The 19,105-nt window shown below is 45.7% G+C and overlaps 1 protein-coding gene and 5 non-coding genes across 6 annotated transcripts in view; 3 read left to right on the top strand and 3 right to left on the bottom strand.

Moving 5' to 3' along the window:
• Positions 1 to 10,680, top strand: part of DNAJC5B (DnaJ heat shock protein family (Hsp40) member C5 beta) — a 32,712-nt gene extending 22,032 nt beyond the window's left edge. Inside the window, exons 2-4 of the mRNA XM_072329797.1 lie at positions 411 to 624; positions 5,060 to 5,234; positions 10,586 to 10,680. Of these exons, the coding sequence (XP_072185898.1) occupies positions 411 to 624; positions 5,060 to 5,234; positions 10,586 to 10,680 (484 nt within the window). The remainder of the gene's footprint in view (positions 1 to 410; positions 625 to 5,059; positions 5,235 to 10,585) is intronic.
• A 4,176-nt stretch (positions 10,681 to 14,856) lies between these two features.
• TRNAY-GUA (transfer RNA tyrosine (anticodon GUA)) lies at positions 14,857 to 14,946 on the bottom strand. The gene is given in 2 exon segments: positions 14,857 to 14,892; positions 14,910 to 14,946. It is a non-coding gene; the product is annotated as a tRNA-Tyr (tRNA).
• A 283-nt stretch (positions 14,947 to 15,229) lies between these two features.
• Positions 15,230 to 15,302, top strand: TRNAR-ACG (transfer RNA arginine (anticodon ACG)). Its single transcript has one exon. It is a non-coding gene; the product is annotated as a tRNA-Arg (tRNA).
• A 328-nt stretch (positions 15,303 to 15,630) lies between these two features.
• On the bottom strand, positions 15,631 to 15,703 carry TRNAR-ACG (transfer RNA arginine (anticodon ACG)). Its single transcript has one exon. It is a non-coding gene; the product is annotated as a tRNA-Arg (tRNA).
• Positions 15,704 to 15,976: 273 nt separating this feature from the next.
• Positions 15,977 to 16,066, top strand: TRNAY-GUA (transfer RNA tyrosine (anticodon GUA)). The gene is given in 2 exon segments: positions 15,977 to 16,013; positions 16,031 to 16,066. It is a non-coding gene; the product is annotated as a tRNA-Tyr (tRNA).
• A 2,966-nt stretch (positions 16,067 to 19,032) lies between these two features.
• Positions 19,033 to 19,105, bottom strand: TRNAR-ACG (transfer RNA arginine (anticodon ACG)). Its single transcript has one exon. It is a non-coding gene; the product is annotated as a tRNA-Arg (tRNA).

Genomic DNA, 19,105 nt, shown 5'->3' with positions numbered 1-19,105 from the left:
TTTTTGTTTTTTGTTTTTTTTTTAAACTTTCACTAAATGTTTATCTTTGTTGAAACCTGCTAATGGATGCAAATCAGCTGGCAAACGTAGTGCAACAAATGGTTGTGATTTATTATCACGCTAAAGTCTGTTCTTTTGGCATCTTTACCTCACTGACCTTAGGAGCTGACTAGGTATCAAGGCACAACTTTCATGCCTAGTGTAACTTTCACTTGCAGTGGCACTTTCACTCTGCATGCATTAGATTTGGAAATAAGAAGGCCCAGGGGGAACACAGTGTTCAAAATAATTGAGTCTATTTTGCAATGCTTTTTTTTGTATCCGTGTAAATAAACATATATGTACACACTACAGACTTTTTTTTTTTCCTTGTGTTGGTGTTTTGTGTTGTTTTTTTCCCCATCTTTAAGAAAACTGGCTCTGAAATATCATCCCGACAAGAACCCCGACAATCCAGAGGCTGCCGAAAAATTTAAAGAGATTAACAATGCTCATGCAACACTGACGGATCTCTCCAAGCGAAACATATACGACAAGTACGGATCCTTGGGGCTCTACGTGGCTGAACAGTTTGGGGAGGAAAATGTTAACACTTACTTCATGCTCTCTAGCTGGTGGGCAAAGGTAAGCCGTTATTTTCTGTTGAAAAGCAAGTAGAGCAATGCACACAGGTACCTACATATACAAGGAAAACCTGTTATTTGACAAAGAGTAGGATCAAGATTAAAATGCTAACAAAAGCTTAATTAAACAATAATAAATACTGGAAAATTAACAGTGGCAGATGCAGCATCAGCTCAGAAGAGAGCTAATATAAAATATTGTCTTTATCTTTCTAACTTGGTAAATAGTTGAGTGCACATTTTGTAACACTTTCAGACATTAATTAGATTTGAATCTGGTGCTTCAGGTTAACTTTGACTTTCTTTTCTGTAATGACTAAATAAAAGTGACTCATTGTTCAAAAATGAGAAGTCCCACTTACGTGACAACCAGTTAATAAGTTATTACAGTACAAATATAGCTGTGTTCTTTGCTATATATAGCACTCGGCTTAAGTAAGCAATAATAAATACATAACACTGTGGGATTGTGGTGTCATATATGTGCCCTGTCAGTTTGCGGTGAGGGGGTGAGAGAAGGGATGTGGAAGAAATGAGAACTGGGGAGTGGAGGAAGAGATCAGGAAAAGAAGAGCATGATGCATCAAATACTGATACAGTGCTCAAGGGAAAACACATCACGGGGTGCTCTAGTGATAAGAGTTGTGTTTGTATGCTCTATTATGTCACTGTTGTCCCCCGATGTTTCTATATGTCAAATTCTGGTGTTTCAGCAGTAGTGAGATGTTACAGAAATAAAAGATACCAGCAGGATTGCAAATAGGCAAAATTCATGCTCTCCCTACCAGTTCCCAGCAACAAAATGACCAGAAGGCGAGGGCTCTGCTGGAACAAATGGAAAATGGTCTGAACTGCATGAAGCAAGCATGATATTTCAGCTCTGATCTGAGATTGGTAGAACATGCATTGCTGTGTTTATGATGGATCAGACCAGTGCTTCACCACTCTTTGCAACAGGGAGATCACCTGGGCAGTTCTGTGGGTCTGGGAAGCCATAATTTGTATGTTGGATCACATGGAAATGGTTCAATTGCCAAAAAATTCCCTAAAAATATCCAGCTAAATCCTTCTGCAGGCCAGGCTCCCCCACTGCTGCTTTCTGCCACTGACGGATTCTTCCCTGTTCTCTTTGCTGTCCTTCCACACTTTTCTTCAGCCTCTTTGTCACAGCTCGTGTGCCAGGAAGCATTCCCTTAGAGCTGAGAGAACAGCTGTATTGACTCCTCTAACAGTCTTGATAAATAAGGTTTTCTTCACATTTAGCTTTTATTTCCTCTTCTGCTTGCTGACTGTTAACAGAGATTTTATGAAGATCCTCTGTGGTTACCAGAAATAACTGCTATGGCTTTGACTCATAAGAACAGCAGCAGAAACTAGAGAGAAACTAGCAAATCTCTAAGAGCTAAAGGGGTGTGTGGATAGACTGAAGGGAGCTGTATCCGAGAGATGAGAAGAGGTATGCTTAATATTCCAGAAAAATCTATCACCGTTCTGTGGGTTTTAAGAATTCTGTACAGAATACCCAGGAAAAATCCAAAATACACATCACCTGGGGATCCAAAATCCAAAATACACATCACCTGAGGATTGCCGTGAGCAGTCACTGTCCCTCCTCCACCTCAAAAACTCACCACCTCTAAAGCACACACAGACAGGTCACCAAATGTTTGTTTTTTTTTTCCCAAACTGAGGTCACTATTCCTCATCTCTTCTTTTTTTTCTCATGTACAAATTGTGGGTCAGTTTCAGGTTTTTGTATTATCTATCAGAATATGATTGAAGTCTGACTGCAGATGATTTCTGTATTCCTAATGTCTTCCATTCTGGTCTGAGAAAGGTAGAGGCAACATCTTCTGCTCCTTATCTTCTTCAGCTGCCAAAATTCCTGGTAAATCCTCTTCCCTATCACACTCGCACTCAGAAAATCTGAGAATCAGGAGGAGGTGTATCATTAGAAGTAAAGAAAACCAGATGAAAAGAGAAATGCAAAGTGAAAATTATGTTTTTGGAAGTGTCATTCTTAGCCGTCACATTAATCTCGGAACATACTAACGTGAATAATGGGTACTTGAACTGCTTATCCACTGGCAGGCAGAGGAGTTGTTCATTCAACTATTATAGCAAAAAGCAATTTTCCCTCTTCTATGAAGACAGTTTATTGATCACATTGGAGTTCCTGATTTACCAACCATGATATTTTAATTTAAATAATAATAATAATAATAATAATTACACATTTAAAATAGTTAATAAATTCAAGTATATATTTGGCTTTATACACATCTATTCATATTTCTCATTCTGTCAATTGTGCTGATTTTTTTGTTTTCTCCATTATGGCATAATTGATAAACAGGCATTTAGCTTCTTTCAGGGATTCTGAGATTTCTAACAGTTTCTGATGTCGGTTAAAAGGAAAATGTTTTAAAACAGCATGTCTGAGTCCTTCTTGTCTTTTAAAAACATCTTGACCACTCTTGGTATATCTGTGAATAGAATGGATTTGGCCTTGAGCCTGTAAACATATAGATGGTAAATATTATGCATGTAATGATCTTATTACCTTCAAAGCCCAAGTTAACGCTGCCTGAGACATAACTGTTATTTACACAACTTCATTGTCGAAGTTTGACAATATCCTGGAATCTGGGTTTTATTTCTTCTTCACCGGCATATTTATTTATGAATATAACTGCAAGAGCATGTAGGTCAAACTGTATGTAGTAAAGGACAGCCTGGATACCTATAACAGTAAATCTCGGATATACCTACAAGCTAACTCATGCATATCTGGTGGCCACAAAGGTGTTCTGTTTTTATACAAGCATATTCCACATATCAGCTGTAACTCCCCCTTCAGGAACATCATTGGATCTGCTTTTCTCTTATATTTCATTGTCCATGAAAACATGTGGAGGGTTCAGGTCCAGGCCTGGGGCACCCAGAACAGGAAGGACGTGAAACTCTTAGAGCATGTCCAGAGGAAAGCCACTAAGATGGTCAGAGCACCTCTCCTATTCGGAAAGGTTGAGGGAACTGGGCTTGTTTAGCTCAGAGAAGGCTCCAGGGAGACCTCGTTGCTGCCTTCTGGTACTTGAAGGGAGCGTATGAACAGGAAGGGGAAAGACTGTTTACAAGGGTGGATAGTGATAAGACAAGGGGGAATGGTTTTAAACTGAGACGGGGAGGTTTAGGTTAGACATTAGGAGGAAGTTTTTCACTCAGAGGGTGGTGACACACTGGAACAGGTTGCCCAGAGAGGTTGTGGATGCCCCATCCCTGGAGGCATTCAAGGCCAGGCTGGATGTGGCTCTGGGCAGCCTGGTCTGGTGGTTTGCGACCCTGCACATAGCAGGGAGGTTGAAACTGAATGATCATTGAGGTCCTTTTCATCCCAGGCCGCTCTGTGATTCTATGATTCTTCTTCACCACACACACCTTGCTAAGGCCTAGGCACGTGCATGGAACACCAGAAGTCAGTGCCATCCTACAGGCTCCCCTCCTGCATCCCCTGTCCCACCACCACCATGTGGCACTCAGTGGAGTTGTGGAGCACAAGTATTTGTGGAGTTGTGCTGGAAACCCAGACAGTGACCTGATCTCCAGTAAGAAAACCTCTGAAAGTTTCTGGCTGAGACATCTGGCTGTGTTCACTGCTCTCTGCCCCTAGTGAGCCATCCTGGCTGTGCTAAAGCCTTCACACTTTCGTGCACCAAGGATGAGAGTGATCGAGCAGATGTTGGTGAGAGCTTCTTGTTGCCAAAGTTCCCAGATCAAGAACTCACAGCTCAAAAAGTCTAATTTAGGAGCTGTCACCTCTGTGTTCTTGTGCAGGCTAAATAGGAGAAATACCTCCAATGGGCAACTCAAGTCCTTCCAGAGCTGAATCACCCTTTGGAAGAGCTTTTAAATTTCCACCACCTATGTGGGAAGCTTATGGAGACAACAGTCCTAATTTAGATGCCTTAGTTTAGTGCCTAAAGTTATGTGGGATGCAGCTGGGTCTTTGCTTCTTTTTCTCTTGGCTTTGTTATTGACAAGAACCTGCCAGTAAATAAGCATTTGAGAAAAAGATCTTGGGCAAATGAGTCATTTTAAAGATGGAAATGAGTCATTTTAAGGTGGGTGCGGTTTTGCATACTGCCTGGAGGTGTTTTCCAAGGGCCGCCAGCTGAAGACAGACTTTGAGGAGTTGGACATGCAGGGACCTGTTGGTTGGTGGCAGACGTGGTCTTGAGTGTCACATAGGAGCTTGTGGGTGAGGAGGGCTCTGGAAGATCTGGTCCTTACTTAGGCCCCTGTCCAGCTGCTGGACTCCTCTGAATGCCAAGTATGTGGGAGCCTGAGTTCTTTTGATAAGCCTCTTTGCAGAGGCTGCCACAAGTTTCAGGAAGGTTGTTGCTCATGGAATTTCCCTCCCCCTGTCTTTAACCCAGGGTCTGTTTGCAGTCTGCGGCCTCCTGACGGGCTGCTACCTCTGCTGCTGCCTCTGCTGCTGCTTCAACTGCTGCTGTGGAAAGTGCAAACCCAAAGCACCTGAAGGGGAAGAACAGGAGTTCTGTGTGTCTCCAGAAGACTTGGAAGAGCAAATTAAGAACGACATGGAAAGAGGTGTGTGGCTTACTGTGCAGTAAAGCTGTTCACAACAGTCTGCAGAGCCTGCAGGCCAAACGTTCTGCTTGTGATGTTCAGGCTGGTTCCAGACCTTGATGGAGATGTGCCGATTCTCTCCAGTGAACATCATGACCAGATGAACTTCTCAAGTTGCATGTTAATTAAAACCTAAACTTGGCACCAATAACTATCTCCTCTTAACTCTCATTAGACATAAACATTAGAAGTCTCAGGGCTCATCTGAAGAGATGTTCACCCTCTAACCCCCATACCCCTGTTGTTTCGTATCCTAGATCCTGCATGTATGCATCAGGCTCTGCCTGGGCGAGTGCTTGCCCCATCTCACCTGCCTGAATTAGCACATCCAGGTTTCATTCAGGTAAAATCCATTGCTTACTGACATGGGCCAATGCACCCATTCAAGAAAAGGCTTTTTAAAAAAAAAAAGCAGCAGAGCTTCCAACATTGAGGGTGTGCAGCAGCTGAAGAGAGTCTGAATGGGAGCCACCACAGTCCTGCCCCCTCTACCCCAAGCTGCTCTTTGTCTTCTGCACTGGCAGTAGCAATTATGCTGTGTCACCAAGAGCCAAACCTTGGATACAACCCAGATAAAAACTAATCCTCTCTAAGAAATGAGTAGCTCTCACCAACTTAACTCCCTGCTGTGCCTTACGCTAACAACTACTCAAAGAAGGGAGCACGGTCTTGAGGCAGAAAGACCCCTTCACAGCTTGTCACTCTTTGCTCGGCTTTGATGTATACCCCAGTCTACACCTGCAGGGTTTGGTTTTACCAAAAAATGGTGATGGTGATTTCCTATTTGGCACTAGTTGTATATTTTGATCCAAGAGCCCCATTCTAGTCTGTTGAAATGAGACAGAGTTTTGTATGGCCAGTTTTGCCTTTGCCCAGTTGCAAATTTTAACTGTGATTAATATTATGCTTTTTTATGAGGAAAGACCTAAGCTGTCAGCTTACCCTTGTTTGCTTCTATCATTATGGAGGGCCTTATGCTGTTATATTCCTATGTTGATTATGCTTAAATTAGCATAATGTGACTGCAAATGTCACATTTCCTTAACAGGAAGAGTTTTTCCCTCCCTTTTCACACAAATTTACCCTTCCATAAATATGTCACAAAACCCTTATAGTAATTGAAACAAATGCTATTTATATAACCAATATGTCAATGAATGTTGTTTTTAGATTGGTTTTGCCTACAGGCATGTCACAATAAATATAGCCAGCTTAAGAATTGATCATACTTGGCCACTCAGTGCAAGTTCCAATCACCCCCCTCCCCCCCCCAAAAAAAAAGAGTGGAACATTTATAAACACAATGCATTACTTTAAATAAATATAATGTATTGTAAGACATTAAGAGAGAGGCATTCAAAGTAAGGCTGGATGGGGCTCTGAGCAACCTTTTTTAGCTGTAGATGTCCCTGTTCATTGCAGGGGAGTTGGACTGGATGACCGTTAAAGGTCCCTTCTAAATCCAAACAATTCTGATTCTGTGATTAAGGACCTGAGAATTGCAGACATAAAATCAGTCTTGATGCTTGTAAATCTATTATGAATCTATGACACCATAATCAAGTCTGAAATAAGAAGGCAAAACTTGGGAGGATACATTTTTTTAGTTCTGCGTGTCTCTCTCTTTTTTGTTTTTTAGCTTTTGTAATTCAGCGACCATTTTGCTCTCCCCCAAAATCCAAAAATCCAGAACTAATTTCCTCAGAGTCAGGAAAAATTGTGGTCTCTCCTTTTGGCAATGGTGATGTTTATTGACACAAGTTCTGCAATTTTAGGCCATCTTCCTGTCCCTTTACTCCTACCAAGTCTCACCAAAATATCCACTTTTTTAAAAAGACTGTGTTTACCAAAGTACCCGTATGTTTTAAGCACTTTGAAGACAATATTAAGTGTATAGGTAGGGCCTGAAGAAATCTATTTATTTCTGTCATTCCTAGACTTCTCTTCAGTCCTGCAATATTTTCTTGCCCACCAAAACCAGCTTGCTTAATTAGAGTAGAATCCTCCACATTTTAGTTAGACGAAAAAGAAAACAACAAATCAAGAATAAAAGGAAAAACTTCATGACAGAGGATGATGTGAACATTTTTTCTGCAACTGATAGGAAAATAGGTGGGGAGACCTCATTATGGCCTTCCAGTATTTGAAAGGAGTGTATGAACAGGAGGGGGTACATCCATTTACAAAGATGGATAGTGATAAGACAAGGGGGAGTGTTTTTAAACCGAGATAGGGGAGGTTTAGGTTAGACATTAGGAGGAAGTTTTTCACTCAGAGGATGGTGACGCACTGGAACAGGTTGCCCAGAGAGGTTGTGGATGCCCCATCCCTGGAGGCATTCAAGGCCAGGTTGGATGTGGCTCTGGACAACCTGGTCTGGTGGTTGGCGACCCTGCACATAGCAGGGGAGTTGAAACTGGATAATCATTGTGGTGCTTTTCAACCCAGGTCATTCTATGATTCTATGATCTAGAGAAATGAAGGATAATTGGTTTTAATTGGCTTTAACTGCACTTCCTTTCCCTCTTTCCCCCCACCAGAATTTAGGGATGCGGGTCAAAAAGATTCAGGTGACTTACAATGGCAAAGAATGGGTTTTTTCAGTAGACATCTTCAAATACTCCAAATAAATGAATACATCCTTTATGTAATGACTAGAAATGTTCCCATAGGTAATTTAAAAGCGAATGTAATCACTCCTGCAGCAGATTTCATTTTGGAGGAGGAAACAATACAAGAATCCAAATTCTTCACATGCCCTCTGCCCACAGACTGAGCACTCTGGCTAGTGATTAATTTCTTTGCTTCCCGCTGTACCCAGTGTCTATATTATCACTGGCCAGAACTTTTCTTACGAAGGTCAAAATGTGGATTCTGAAACTCAGGCTACACTTAGTTATATCCAAGTTTTTGATAGTCACTCTTTGCTTTTCTGAGGAAGACAACAGCGGTAAAACATCTCAATTCCTGATGCTAAAATGCTCTGAGAGCAACTCCACCAGTTCTTGCCGCACTCAGTGGGAGGTGCTTGGAGCCAGCCATTCTGCTCAGAAAAGGCGATATGCATGTTCTGGGAGTGGAGGGTTAGACATGACATTAAAATAGCATCAAGTACAGTAATCTGTATCACACCACAGTTTTACAGATGACCTGGGACCCTTTGACACTGGCACAGGGAAGCACGATGCACATGTCTGCAGTGTGGGCGTGTGGTGTATGTTTATTTTCAGATGCACGCACACACTGCAGGTTGACAGATTTTGCTCCTGTCGAAGGCAACTCTTGTGCTGATTTTTGTGGCCCCAGGTGAGATGATGTTTGAATTTGGGTTGCCTTGGTGTTTCGGTGATGCTCTCAAACTGTTTGTCAGGTTTGCTCTCCTCTCTTGTTTTGTTATCACCACACAACATCTTTAGACCAACTTTTCGTTTTACAGAAAATGAAATCCAAGAGAAAAGAAGAAAAGAGGAAAAAGAACTCGAATAGCAAAATAATTTCACAACTCAGAAGCAATAAGTTTTTAGCACTTCATTGTCTCCTCCGCACTCCATATGATACCAATGTAGGCGAACAGTGAGCAAGAGCTATCTATAGAAAGCAGTTTAAACTGTGAATTCTGCTGTACCTCCATTCTGCAGCTCTCCATTAACAAGCTATATTTGTTCAGTTTATTATGCCAGAGGTCCCTGCTCTGATAAAAAGCATCATACATCTTAGAAAGGTGCAGGCAGCAAAATATTTATGGAAGGTGTCAGCTCAGGACTGTCCACAGAGCAGCTGGAATCAACACATTTTCAGTGGGTTCTGTTCCCTCGTTGCACATCTGGATATTACAGCAACATTAACTGCTGGTCCCTGCCCTCCATAAATGATCTTCCAAGAAATGAACAACTTGGAGGCAACGGAGGGTGGGAGTGAATGCTGCTCAGAAGACTGGAAAATACATAGCAATGTAAAAATGGATTGGAGCTGCCAAATTAATGATAACTCGCACTGAGCTCTAAGAATTAATTACTCATGTACTTTTAGAAGTTATGAAACATGTCTGTCTTTGTCCTTGTGTCTAAATTAGGAATTGCCCATACAGAGAAGCTGCTCAGCATTTAATCATCCTTGCCTTTCACATTGTAGGAGTCAAAGCAGTTCTGCCCGCACTGAGGGGAAGCCGTATGGCATGCCGTTAGGTTCCTGCTCTGGGTTAAGTTACTTCTGTACGTTACATCTTCTGCCCATGATTCATCCCATTACTGCCGTGTAAACAAGAGGAAATGTCAGATTATGATTTTTTTCCTAAGCACTCCATCATATGGGGGAAAAAAGTCATAATTTGTATTCAATTACTCTGAAGCCTGTGTTAATATCAAGAGAGAGAGAGTGCAAAGATTTTCATAGGAAAGCACCTTCATCAAAATTGCTGAGCCCCGAAGAGGCACACTCTGAGACCCAAGTACCCTCCTCTCGCCCAGAAAGGTAGCTTGGAAAGAAGCCCAGGAGAAAGGCAGATAAATGTTGTTCATCATCAGAGTGAACATCAGCCACTGGGGAACTTCGCAAGGGCTGAACTTCACTCTGCAACAAATGTATTTTTTTACAGATATATTGGGAAACCAAGTATATCGCTGAATGGAATGAGAAAGCACAAAGTACTAAGAAGTCATATAGTGATAGTATGAGTTCTTGGCAGTTCCAAACTCATCAAAACAATAGTTCTCAAAATCCTACTGAAAATATATTACATTGGACTTCAGAATGCAATTTAACATTTTTATATGTCTTGCTGGCTTTCAGGATGTCTGATTTTCTTCACTCTCAAGCACATTACTGCTCCCACTTTTGTTGTTGTTGTTGTTGTTTTCCTTTAAACTCTCTTTTTGCTTCACTTTCGACTCTGTCTTCCTCAAGACTCATTCCTGGCCCACTCCTGCACACTCCTGCCAAGGTCAGTGCTTGCTGAGTCACAGCAGCGCTCAGTGTGTTCCCACATTTGCAGGAACAAGCACTTGTGACTGGAACAGGCAGGGACCCTTATCTGCCAACCTCTGCACAGCACCAGGTAAAGCCATTGACCAATTTAATAACAATAACAATAGCCACTCTGAAATCTGCTGTTACGCCTGGACGAGGCATAAGAGCATCTGTGGATGCTGTGTGAACATCACTGTCTCTTCAAGCAGGCACACGGCGGTCTCTGAAGCCAAGATTAAGCCGTAAGCCAGGACAGCAGATGAAATGTTGTGGTGCCAAAAAGGAGTCTGACTTTGTCAGCAAGTGAAGGATTCTTAAAGTAATTTTTGTCTCCTTCCTCTGTTTAGATGGAGAAACTCCTATTGTGCTTCAGCCGACAAATGCAACTGAAAAGACGCAGCTCATAGGGGACAGCCATCGGAGCTACCGCACAGACTCCTAGAGCAGGCACACATGGCCTGGTGGTGCTTCCCAGCGAGTGTCACAGCAAGGAAAAACGTGTGACAAGCTCTGCAGCCTGTACCTGTAACTAACCGAGAGTAACCTCAGAGTCATTTCCTGTCAAGGTAGAATCTTCCTTAGGCCACTTCAAGTAGTTTCAGATCTACCCTCTGTGAAGAGATGCCTACAGCCAGCACAGAGCTCTCACTGCTTCAGACTGCCCTCTTGGCACAGTCTTCCCTCTGCAACACTCTCCTTGGTGCAACTGCTCTTCTCCCTGGCCCTCACCTGGGGTTTCACGTCTCAGACGTGGTCTCCAGACACACCAGCCCCATCTCTGTGCCCTGGGGAAGATTTCTCTCAAAGGAGAATCAGTGGCAAGGCTGGTGGGGCTTCTGCAAAGTGGAAGCACTCTCTGGAATGCGGGCAACACCTTAATGATATCAGCCCAATTCTGGCAACTGGAAATCTGAGCCAGGCTGATGAGCTCCAGGGTCATTCAGGTGGTGGAAACAAAGCAGATGACTCCAAACTCAGGAGCATCAACCAGTATGATATGCGTATAGGCTCTGCATTCTCCTGCACACATGCAGACCATGCCTGCACAAGCTGTAAACACACCAGGGAGAGGATTGCTGGCCCTGGGCTCTCCTATCCTCACCACCATCACAAAGCTTTCCCATTCCTGCATGGATGGGTCTGCTGCTCATACTGTGCAGCCTCAGCTTTTCCATTTGCAGCTGCAATGTGCTGGAAGTTGATCCCCAGCCAGCAGCTTTTTGCAGCCTTGCTCACTGCACAGTGCCCCTGGCCACTGTCCACAACACCCTGCTGGCACTGAGATGGCATCCACGCCACGTGTGCTGCCTTGTGGGACAGTGAGGTCTTGGAAGGGCAGAGGAGCAAGCATCTCCCTTGCAGTCTTTGCCCTTAGGTGAGTCTGGGTCCTCCTCTCTGCCCCTGCTCAAGGGCTTTAAGAACATACTGCATGGCTTTAAATAAAGAAGAAGGGATGAGAAGCACGCTGACAGTGATATTCTTGAGTGCACAAAACACTCAATTTTGAGCAAAAATGTGATACCTGTGCATTTCTGAAATGAATCAGGTGTATGCCACTGTGCAAATCAGTGGAGTTATGTGTGGGTACAGCTAAAGCAAGCATAGAGAAATGAGACCCCTCATTTGTAAGAGTTAAAGAAGAAACTCTGAGATCTTAAACTTAGAACTTCACTCATTTAACACAGTAGTTTAAGGCTTAGACAGATGAATTTCACTTTATTGATCATGTTACATCAATCACTGTCAGTTCTCTACATTTGCTATTTTTGTTCCTCTAATCACAGCGCTGTGGCCCAAAGGGGGAAGTAATGTACCACTAAATATAGAGACCAGTCAACGTATAGCTAGTCAAAAATCTTATTCTCTTCTTTAAAATTGGATTCCGTGGTTGTGAAACATTATTGTCTTCCTTCTATTCTCACCTTTCACATCAAATGTCATTTAGTGGCAGCTAGATGTATGAGAAAAGAGTGTGTTTCATAGCACTAGCAATCACTCCAAGTCAAGAAGTTCTACTTTCAACACTCCTTTAAAATTCCCACAATGCATGGATATTTAACAATCCATCAGCTCTAGTTCAGTGTACACGTCTGTTCTCCAGGCATGGGCACTGGGGCCACCTGATGATCACATCGTCCTCAAGGAAATCTACCTGTGAAGTCCCCCATCCTGCTCCCCTGGAAGCACCCTTGGTTTCACCAACAGCCACAGATCAGGCCTGAAGCCAGGGAAAGAGGGGTAAATCCCAGATCAGTAAAAGCATTTTGGCAGTTTTATTCCCACACAACGCCCTTGATGACCCTCAGCACCCCAGTGTATGTGCCAGGTCCCAAGTTTACTGAAATCAAGGGAATGGTTTCCATGGGCTGGAGAAGTACCATAAGTCACGTGGTTCTCATTCACTCTTTCTAAATAAGAGATTTTGCTTGGGAAAGATTAATGACTCTAACTTGCAGAGTGATGCAAATACAAGCGAGCTGCTGCATGTTTGCAAAGCCCTTTTACTGACACGAGGATCTGAACAGAAGAACCACAAGAGGTGTTATCTAAGACAGCCAAATAATAATATCATTATTAATAATAATAATAATAATAATAAACATTGTCCAAGCCACTGAGTGGGTTCTTCAGGATTTATAGCTTGAAAACCTGAATCCACAGTTTGGCTTCAAAAAGACAAGGTAGATTTCAGGGTACCGGGGCATTTGCCACTCTCCCTGGTGTTGGGATCGGCCATTTTGAGGACATGTGCAGAAAGGATGAATAAGGATTTCAGGATGCGGCTGTTCCATGTGGGCTCAATTGTTTGTTTTGCTTTTCAGAAAAGCAGCTAAAGGGAACACAGCTGCGCTTACATGATCTGTTTCTATGTAAAATTCAGTCACGCACCCGTTAATTTTCTCACAAGGTACAGTTCCTCAAGTTTTTGTTCTATTGTGCTGCTTTTCTTTAGATGTAAAGGAAGATGTGTTCCAGCCTACCTTTCCCATCAAACCCTCTGACTAATAAAGCTTGCACGTACAAATTGCAGCACTCCCTTTACTTTTCCAACCTGTCAACAACTCCCAACAGTAACCAATGAAGCAGTCTTTGAGATAGCTGTCCAAAAGGAAGGCAGTAGCACCCGGGAAGGTTCAGGTTGGGTATCAGTAACAAATCATTCTCAGAAAGTACTGCATATTGCAGAAAGTATTGCATATTGCATTGGCACAGTGGTGGAGCCACTATCCCTGGAGGTGCTCAAGAGATGTAGATATGGCACTGAGGGATGTGCTTAGAGGGCATGGTGGGGATGGGCTGATGGTTGAACTAAATGAACGGGTTCTGAGAGGTGGGCAGGGTGTCAACGTGCACTAGGGGGCACCTGACTGTGTATGGAACCAATGTCTTACCAAGGTGCTTCCCTGTGCTGGATAAACAGGATGCCTGGGGGAGAGGAGGGTCTGAGAAAAGTCCTCACAACTTCCACGTCCACTTCAACATCCTGATTAACCGGGGCAATCATAGAATCAAAGAATTAGCCAGGTTGGAAAAGACCTTGAAGATCATCAAGTCCAACCGTAGCCTAACCAGTACGCTAACTCTAACAACCCTCCACTAAATCATATCCCTGAGTACCACATCCAAACGGCTCTTAAACACATCCAGGGATGGCGATTCAACCACCTCCCTGGGGAGCCCATTCCAGTACCTAACCACCCTTTCTGTAAAGAAGTGCTTCCTAATATCCAACCTAAACTTGCCCTGGCGCAACTTGAGGCCATTTCCCCTCGTCCTGTCACTTGTCACCAGTGAGAAGAGACCTGCCCCACTCTCACTGAAAGCACCTTTCAGGTACTGGAAGACGGCAATAAGGTCTCCCCTCAGCCTCCTCTTCCTCAGACTAAACAGCCCCAGCTTCCTTAGTCTCTCCTCGTAGGGCTGATTCTCCAAGCCCTTAACGAGCCTTGTTGCCCTTCTCTGGACCTGCTCCAGTACCTCCATGTCCTTCTTGTGCTGAGGTGCCCAAAACTGGACACAGTACTCGAGGCGAGACCTCACCAATGCTGAGTACAGGGGCAGGATGACTTCCCTAGTCCTGCTCACACCATTCCTGATACAAGCCAGGATGCCGTTGGCCCTCTTGGCCACCTAGGCACACTGCTGGCTTGTATTCAGCTGACTGTCCATCAGCACACCAAGGTCCCTTTCTGTCTGGGAGCTTTCCAGCCACACCTCCCCAAGCCTGTAGGGTTGCCTGGGGTTGTTGTGACCAAAATGCAGGACCTGACACTTGGCCCTATTGAAACTCACGCCGTTCACCTTGGCCCATCGATCAAATCCCAGCAGCCTGAGACTGGTGTTCTCAGAGCAAGTTCTCTGACTTGCTTTGGGAGGGTTTGTGGTCAACTGCAGTGCCTCGTTTCCCAGTGCTGCCGATGGTCAAAGAATCTCAGCGAGCCTCATAGAGGTTTACAGTGCGGGCGGGTCTGTTAAGAGAAAAACAAAGAACCGGCAGCTGTTTAAAGACTAATTAGTTACAAGTACTTCTTCGGGAGCTGCGGTTATAACTGCGGTGAAGGAAGGACAGCGCCCGGCCTCACGTACTGTTAGGGAGGGAAAACAAAACATTGCCGTCTCCTTCGAGCCGGAATCGAACCAGCGACCTAAGGATTCCCGCAGGGAGAGCCACTACAGTCCTCCGCTCTACCAGCTGAGCTATCGAAGGGACTTGGCGATTGGCGCTCCAGAACGGTACATCAACATACTAAGCTGCGGCTCAGCGGCGCATGCGCAGTGCGGCCAGGTTCGGTTGAGGCGCTGGCCCGAGCCGTGCCCGCCGTGCCGTGGGGCGGGGCTGGCGGGAGCGCGAAGAGACGCGGCGGGCGGCGAAGCGGCGCTGAGGGGCTGGGAGGAGGAGAGGAGGAGGAGGAGGAGGAAGGCGGCAGGGCGGGCGGGCAGCCGGGAGCGGCGGGCTCTAGGAGGTGGGGAGGGGAGCGTCTGAGCATGCCGGGCCAGTGGCGCAATGGATAACGCGTCTGACTACGGATCAGAAGATTGTAGGTTCGACTCCTGCCTGGCTCGTGTTTTTTTCCCCTCTCCCTTACGTGCACACACATTGAGGTGGCTTCTTTTAACCCGAGCTCCTCATCTCTTACTACCTGCACCCAGCAGAGAACTCTCCTGGAGCCTGCAGGGCAGTCACCGGCAGCCGCGTTCTGCTGCTTCCTAATTTGGGAGTTGTGTATTTCAGTGGAAAAAAAAAAAAAAAAAACAGCTCTTTTTTAGCAGCGGTGCTCCCAAACCCATAGGAGCGGGTAGGAGGCCGCCGAGGGCTCAGCAGCTGTTCCGCAGCCACCCGGGCACAGCGCTGCTGAAGGGCCGAGCGGCGGGACGCGGCGCCAAAACGAAGCGAGCCAGGCAGGAGTCGAACCTACAATCTTCTGATCCGTAGTCAGACGCGTTATCCATTGCGCCACTGGCCCCGCACGGCAGCCAGCCCCCAGCCGCCGCCCGCTCAGCAAAGCGCCCGGTTAGTGGCGGCGCCGCAGCGCTCCGTGCCGCCCAGCCGCACACTGCGGGACGGGGACGGGACGGGGACAGGGGCGGCGTGGCACCGCCGTCCAGCCCTTCAGCCACGCACTCAGCCAGGCACCGCCGCCACCCGCACGGCCCGGCCCGCAGAACACGCGTGTGCTCAGCGCCATGCGCAGGGGGGGCGGGACCTTGGCCGGCCGCGGGCCAGCGCTGCGCAGGTCCCTTCGATAGCTCAGCTGGTAGAGCGGAGGACTGTAGTGGCGTTCCCTGCGGGAATCCTTAGGTCGCTGGTTCGATTCCGGCTCGAAGGAGACTGAGATATTTTTCCTACTTTTTGGGGACACGATTCTGATCCTGGCACTCCCACAGCTCTTACCCGCCGGAGCGCGGACCCGCCAGAAGCCGACTACAGTCTAGCAGGGCCTTGCTTCAGGCCTGCTGAGAGCGCTTGCTCCCTGCCAGGGATCCATATATGTGTGGTAGTGAGCTTGCTTGGCATGTTCTGAATAATAAAGCTAGCGCTCATATTCTGCTTTTTATTTTTTTCTTTCCTGTCTCATGCTCTATTGTATCGCTGTCCTTTATCCTCCTTTCCTTCATCTTCTTTCTCATTACAGGTGCCACAAGTGTGCAGAACGCTCTTGGCAAGGACCCCTGGCTGACAACGAGTACGCGTGTCTCGAGGCAACCAGCTGCCTGCATTGTAGGTGAAGAAAGGCAGGTTTCTCCTTCAAAAGAACGTGGAACGGGTGTTCTCCACGTGAGAGGGTGCTGTTCAGGTACGAGTGCAAAGAAGGCCTGGCTATCTGTGGAAATGAGAAAGGCAGCAAAATTGTCAGTCAGATCAAGCTCAGCCAGAGTGAAACCTTCAAGCTTGTAGTGTGAAGTGAAACACTATGTGTTGAACCAGTGGCCCCCAGATAAGGACTCTATTGATCAGTATGTAGGTACATCATTTGTAGGTACTCAGGTACTTGTACACGCATCTTCTCCTTTTCCTTCCAGCACGGTGCAAGCACACCCCTCTTAAGAAGTACCTAGGAGGAAATCAGAGGAACGGGGACATCTGGAGAGCAGAGAATGAGGACACAGGTCCATTTCCTTCAGTGTCCATTATCTTACATGCCAGCACACACCAGCACTCAAATCAGAATTTACAGTCCCAAAACATCCCTTTGCTGCTCTCCAGTGTGTGACAGGACACCAGTTCCACCTAGGCCCATAAGGTCAGTCCTTTATCACAGAATCACAGAATCACAGAATTATAGGGGTTGGAAGGGGCCTCTAGAGATCATCGAGTCCAACCCCCCTGCCAAAGCAGGCTCCCTACACCACATCACACAGGTAGGCGTCCAGGAGGGTCTTGAATATCTCCAGAGAAGGAGACTCCACCACCTCCCTGGGCAGCCTGTTCCAGTGCTCCGTCACCCTCACTGTAAAGAAGTTCTTGCGCACATTCGTGCGGAACTTCCTATGCTGAAGTTTCAGCCCATTTCCCCTAGTCCTGTCCCCACGCACTACTGAAAAGAGACCAGCCTCGCCACTATGGCTCCCACACTTCAGGTATTTATAAACCTGGATCAAGTCCCCTCTCAGCCTTCTTTTCTCAAGGCTAAACAGACCCAGTTCCCTAAGTCTCTCCTCATAGAGGAGATGGTCCAGGCCCTTCACCATCTTTGTGGCCCTCCGCTGGACTCTTTCCAAGAGATCCCTGTCTTTTTTGTACTGGGGAGCCCAGGACTGGACACAGTATTCCAGATGAGGCCTCACCAGGGCAGAGTAGAGGGGGAGGATCACCTCCCTCGACCTGCTGGCTACTCTCTTTTTAATGCACCCCAGTATGCCATTGGCCTTTTTGGCTACAAGGGCATACTGCTGGCTCAAATTATGATTCACCTATTTAAGATTCACCTATTTTTTTGTATATAAAATGCCTTTGCTCCTACTTCTTGCAGAAGTTCATGCAAACTCCTGCATTCCTTTTTGCTCATTTGGCAGTTCCTCTTGTTCCTATTTCTAGAGGGCAGTGCACAAAAGGAAAGTATGCTCAGAATCTCATCTTTTCTGCATCTTGCGAGCTGGCCAGCTTGAGACCAGACGCTTTTTCTCTCCCACCCAAGAAGTATAGATACAAATGCTTTTCTGTATAACTGTAACTAAGCAGAAGACAGAAAGACATCGAGGCCCTGGAATGTGTTCCAAGGAGGGCAACAAAGCTGGTGAGGGGTCTGGAGCACAGGCCTTATGAGGAGAGGCTGAAGGAGCTGGGAATGTTCAGCCTGGAGAAGAGGAGGCTCAGGGGAGACCTTATTGCTCTCTGTAACTACCTGAAGGGAGGTTGTAGTGAGCTGGGAGTCGGCCTCTTGTGTCAGTAGTGATAGGACCAGAGGGAATGGTTTCAAGCTCCAGCAGGGGAAATTCAGGCTGGACATTAGGAAGTATTACTTCTCAGAAAGGGTGGTCAGGCACTGGAATGGACTGCCCAGGGAGGTGGTGGAATCACCGACCATGGGGGTATTAAAGGAACGATTGGATGTTGTGTTGAGGGACATGGTTTAGTGGGAGCTATTGGTAATAGGTGAACGGTTGGACTGGATGATCTTTTAGGTCTTTTCCAATCTTGGTGATTCTATGATTCTATGATAGGGGAAGATAGAGATAGATAGATAGATAGATAGATAGATAGATAGATAGATAGATAGATAGATAGATAGATAGATAGATAAATGTTCATTGGAATGAGAGCCAGGAAGGAAAAATGAAGAGGAAATGAGCAGCTCCACACCTCAAAAACAAAAACCAAACCAAAACAAAAAATGGAAAAGAAGTGTAAGTGTGCAGTGACCTCAGGACCTGCAAAAGAAAGAGGTTGAGGAACTGGCACCAGTTGCCCAGGGTGGTGGTGGAGTCACTGTCGCTGGAGGAGTTCAATAAACGTGTAGGTGCGGCATTCAGGGACACGGTTAGTGGGCATGGTGGGGATGGGTTGATGGTTGGATTTGGTGATTTAAGAAGTCTTTTTCCAACCTTAATGATCATGTGATGATTTTAGCCTCTTGAGCTATGTCCTTATTGAATTAATACGTTAATATCTTTGTTTGGCTCAGCTTTCCAGTTGTCTGGGATGTGCTTGTGTTTAAATAACTGTGTATCTAGTGTTAGCAAGCACTTCGTTTTGGTGTCTGAATGGGAAAGGTCCCATGGTATCACTCAACTTGCGGGACCAGCCAGGGCTGTCAGAGGAAAAAAAACAAACCAAAACAATTAAAAAACCCAACGAGCCAGGCAGGAGTCGAACCTACAATCTTCTGATCCGTAGTCAGACGCGTTATCCATTGCGCCACTGGCCC

Source organism: Excalfactoria chinensis, chromosome 2, assembly GCF_039878825.1.
Source record: "Excalfactoria chinensis isolate bCotChi1 chromosome 2, bCotChi1.hap2, whole genome shotgun sequence".
NCBI lineage: Eukaryota > Metazoa > Chordata > Aves > Galliformes > Phasianidae > Excalfactoria > Excalfactoria chinensis.
This window is presented reverse-complemented; position numbering and strand designations above follow the sequence as displayed.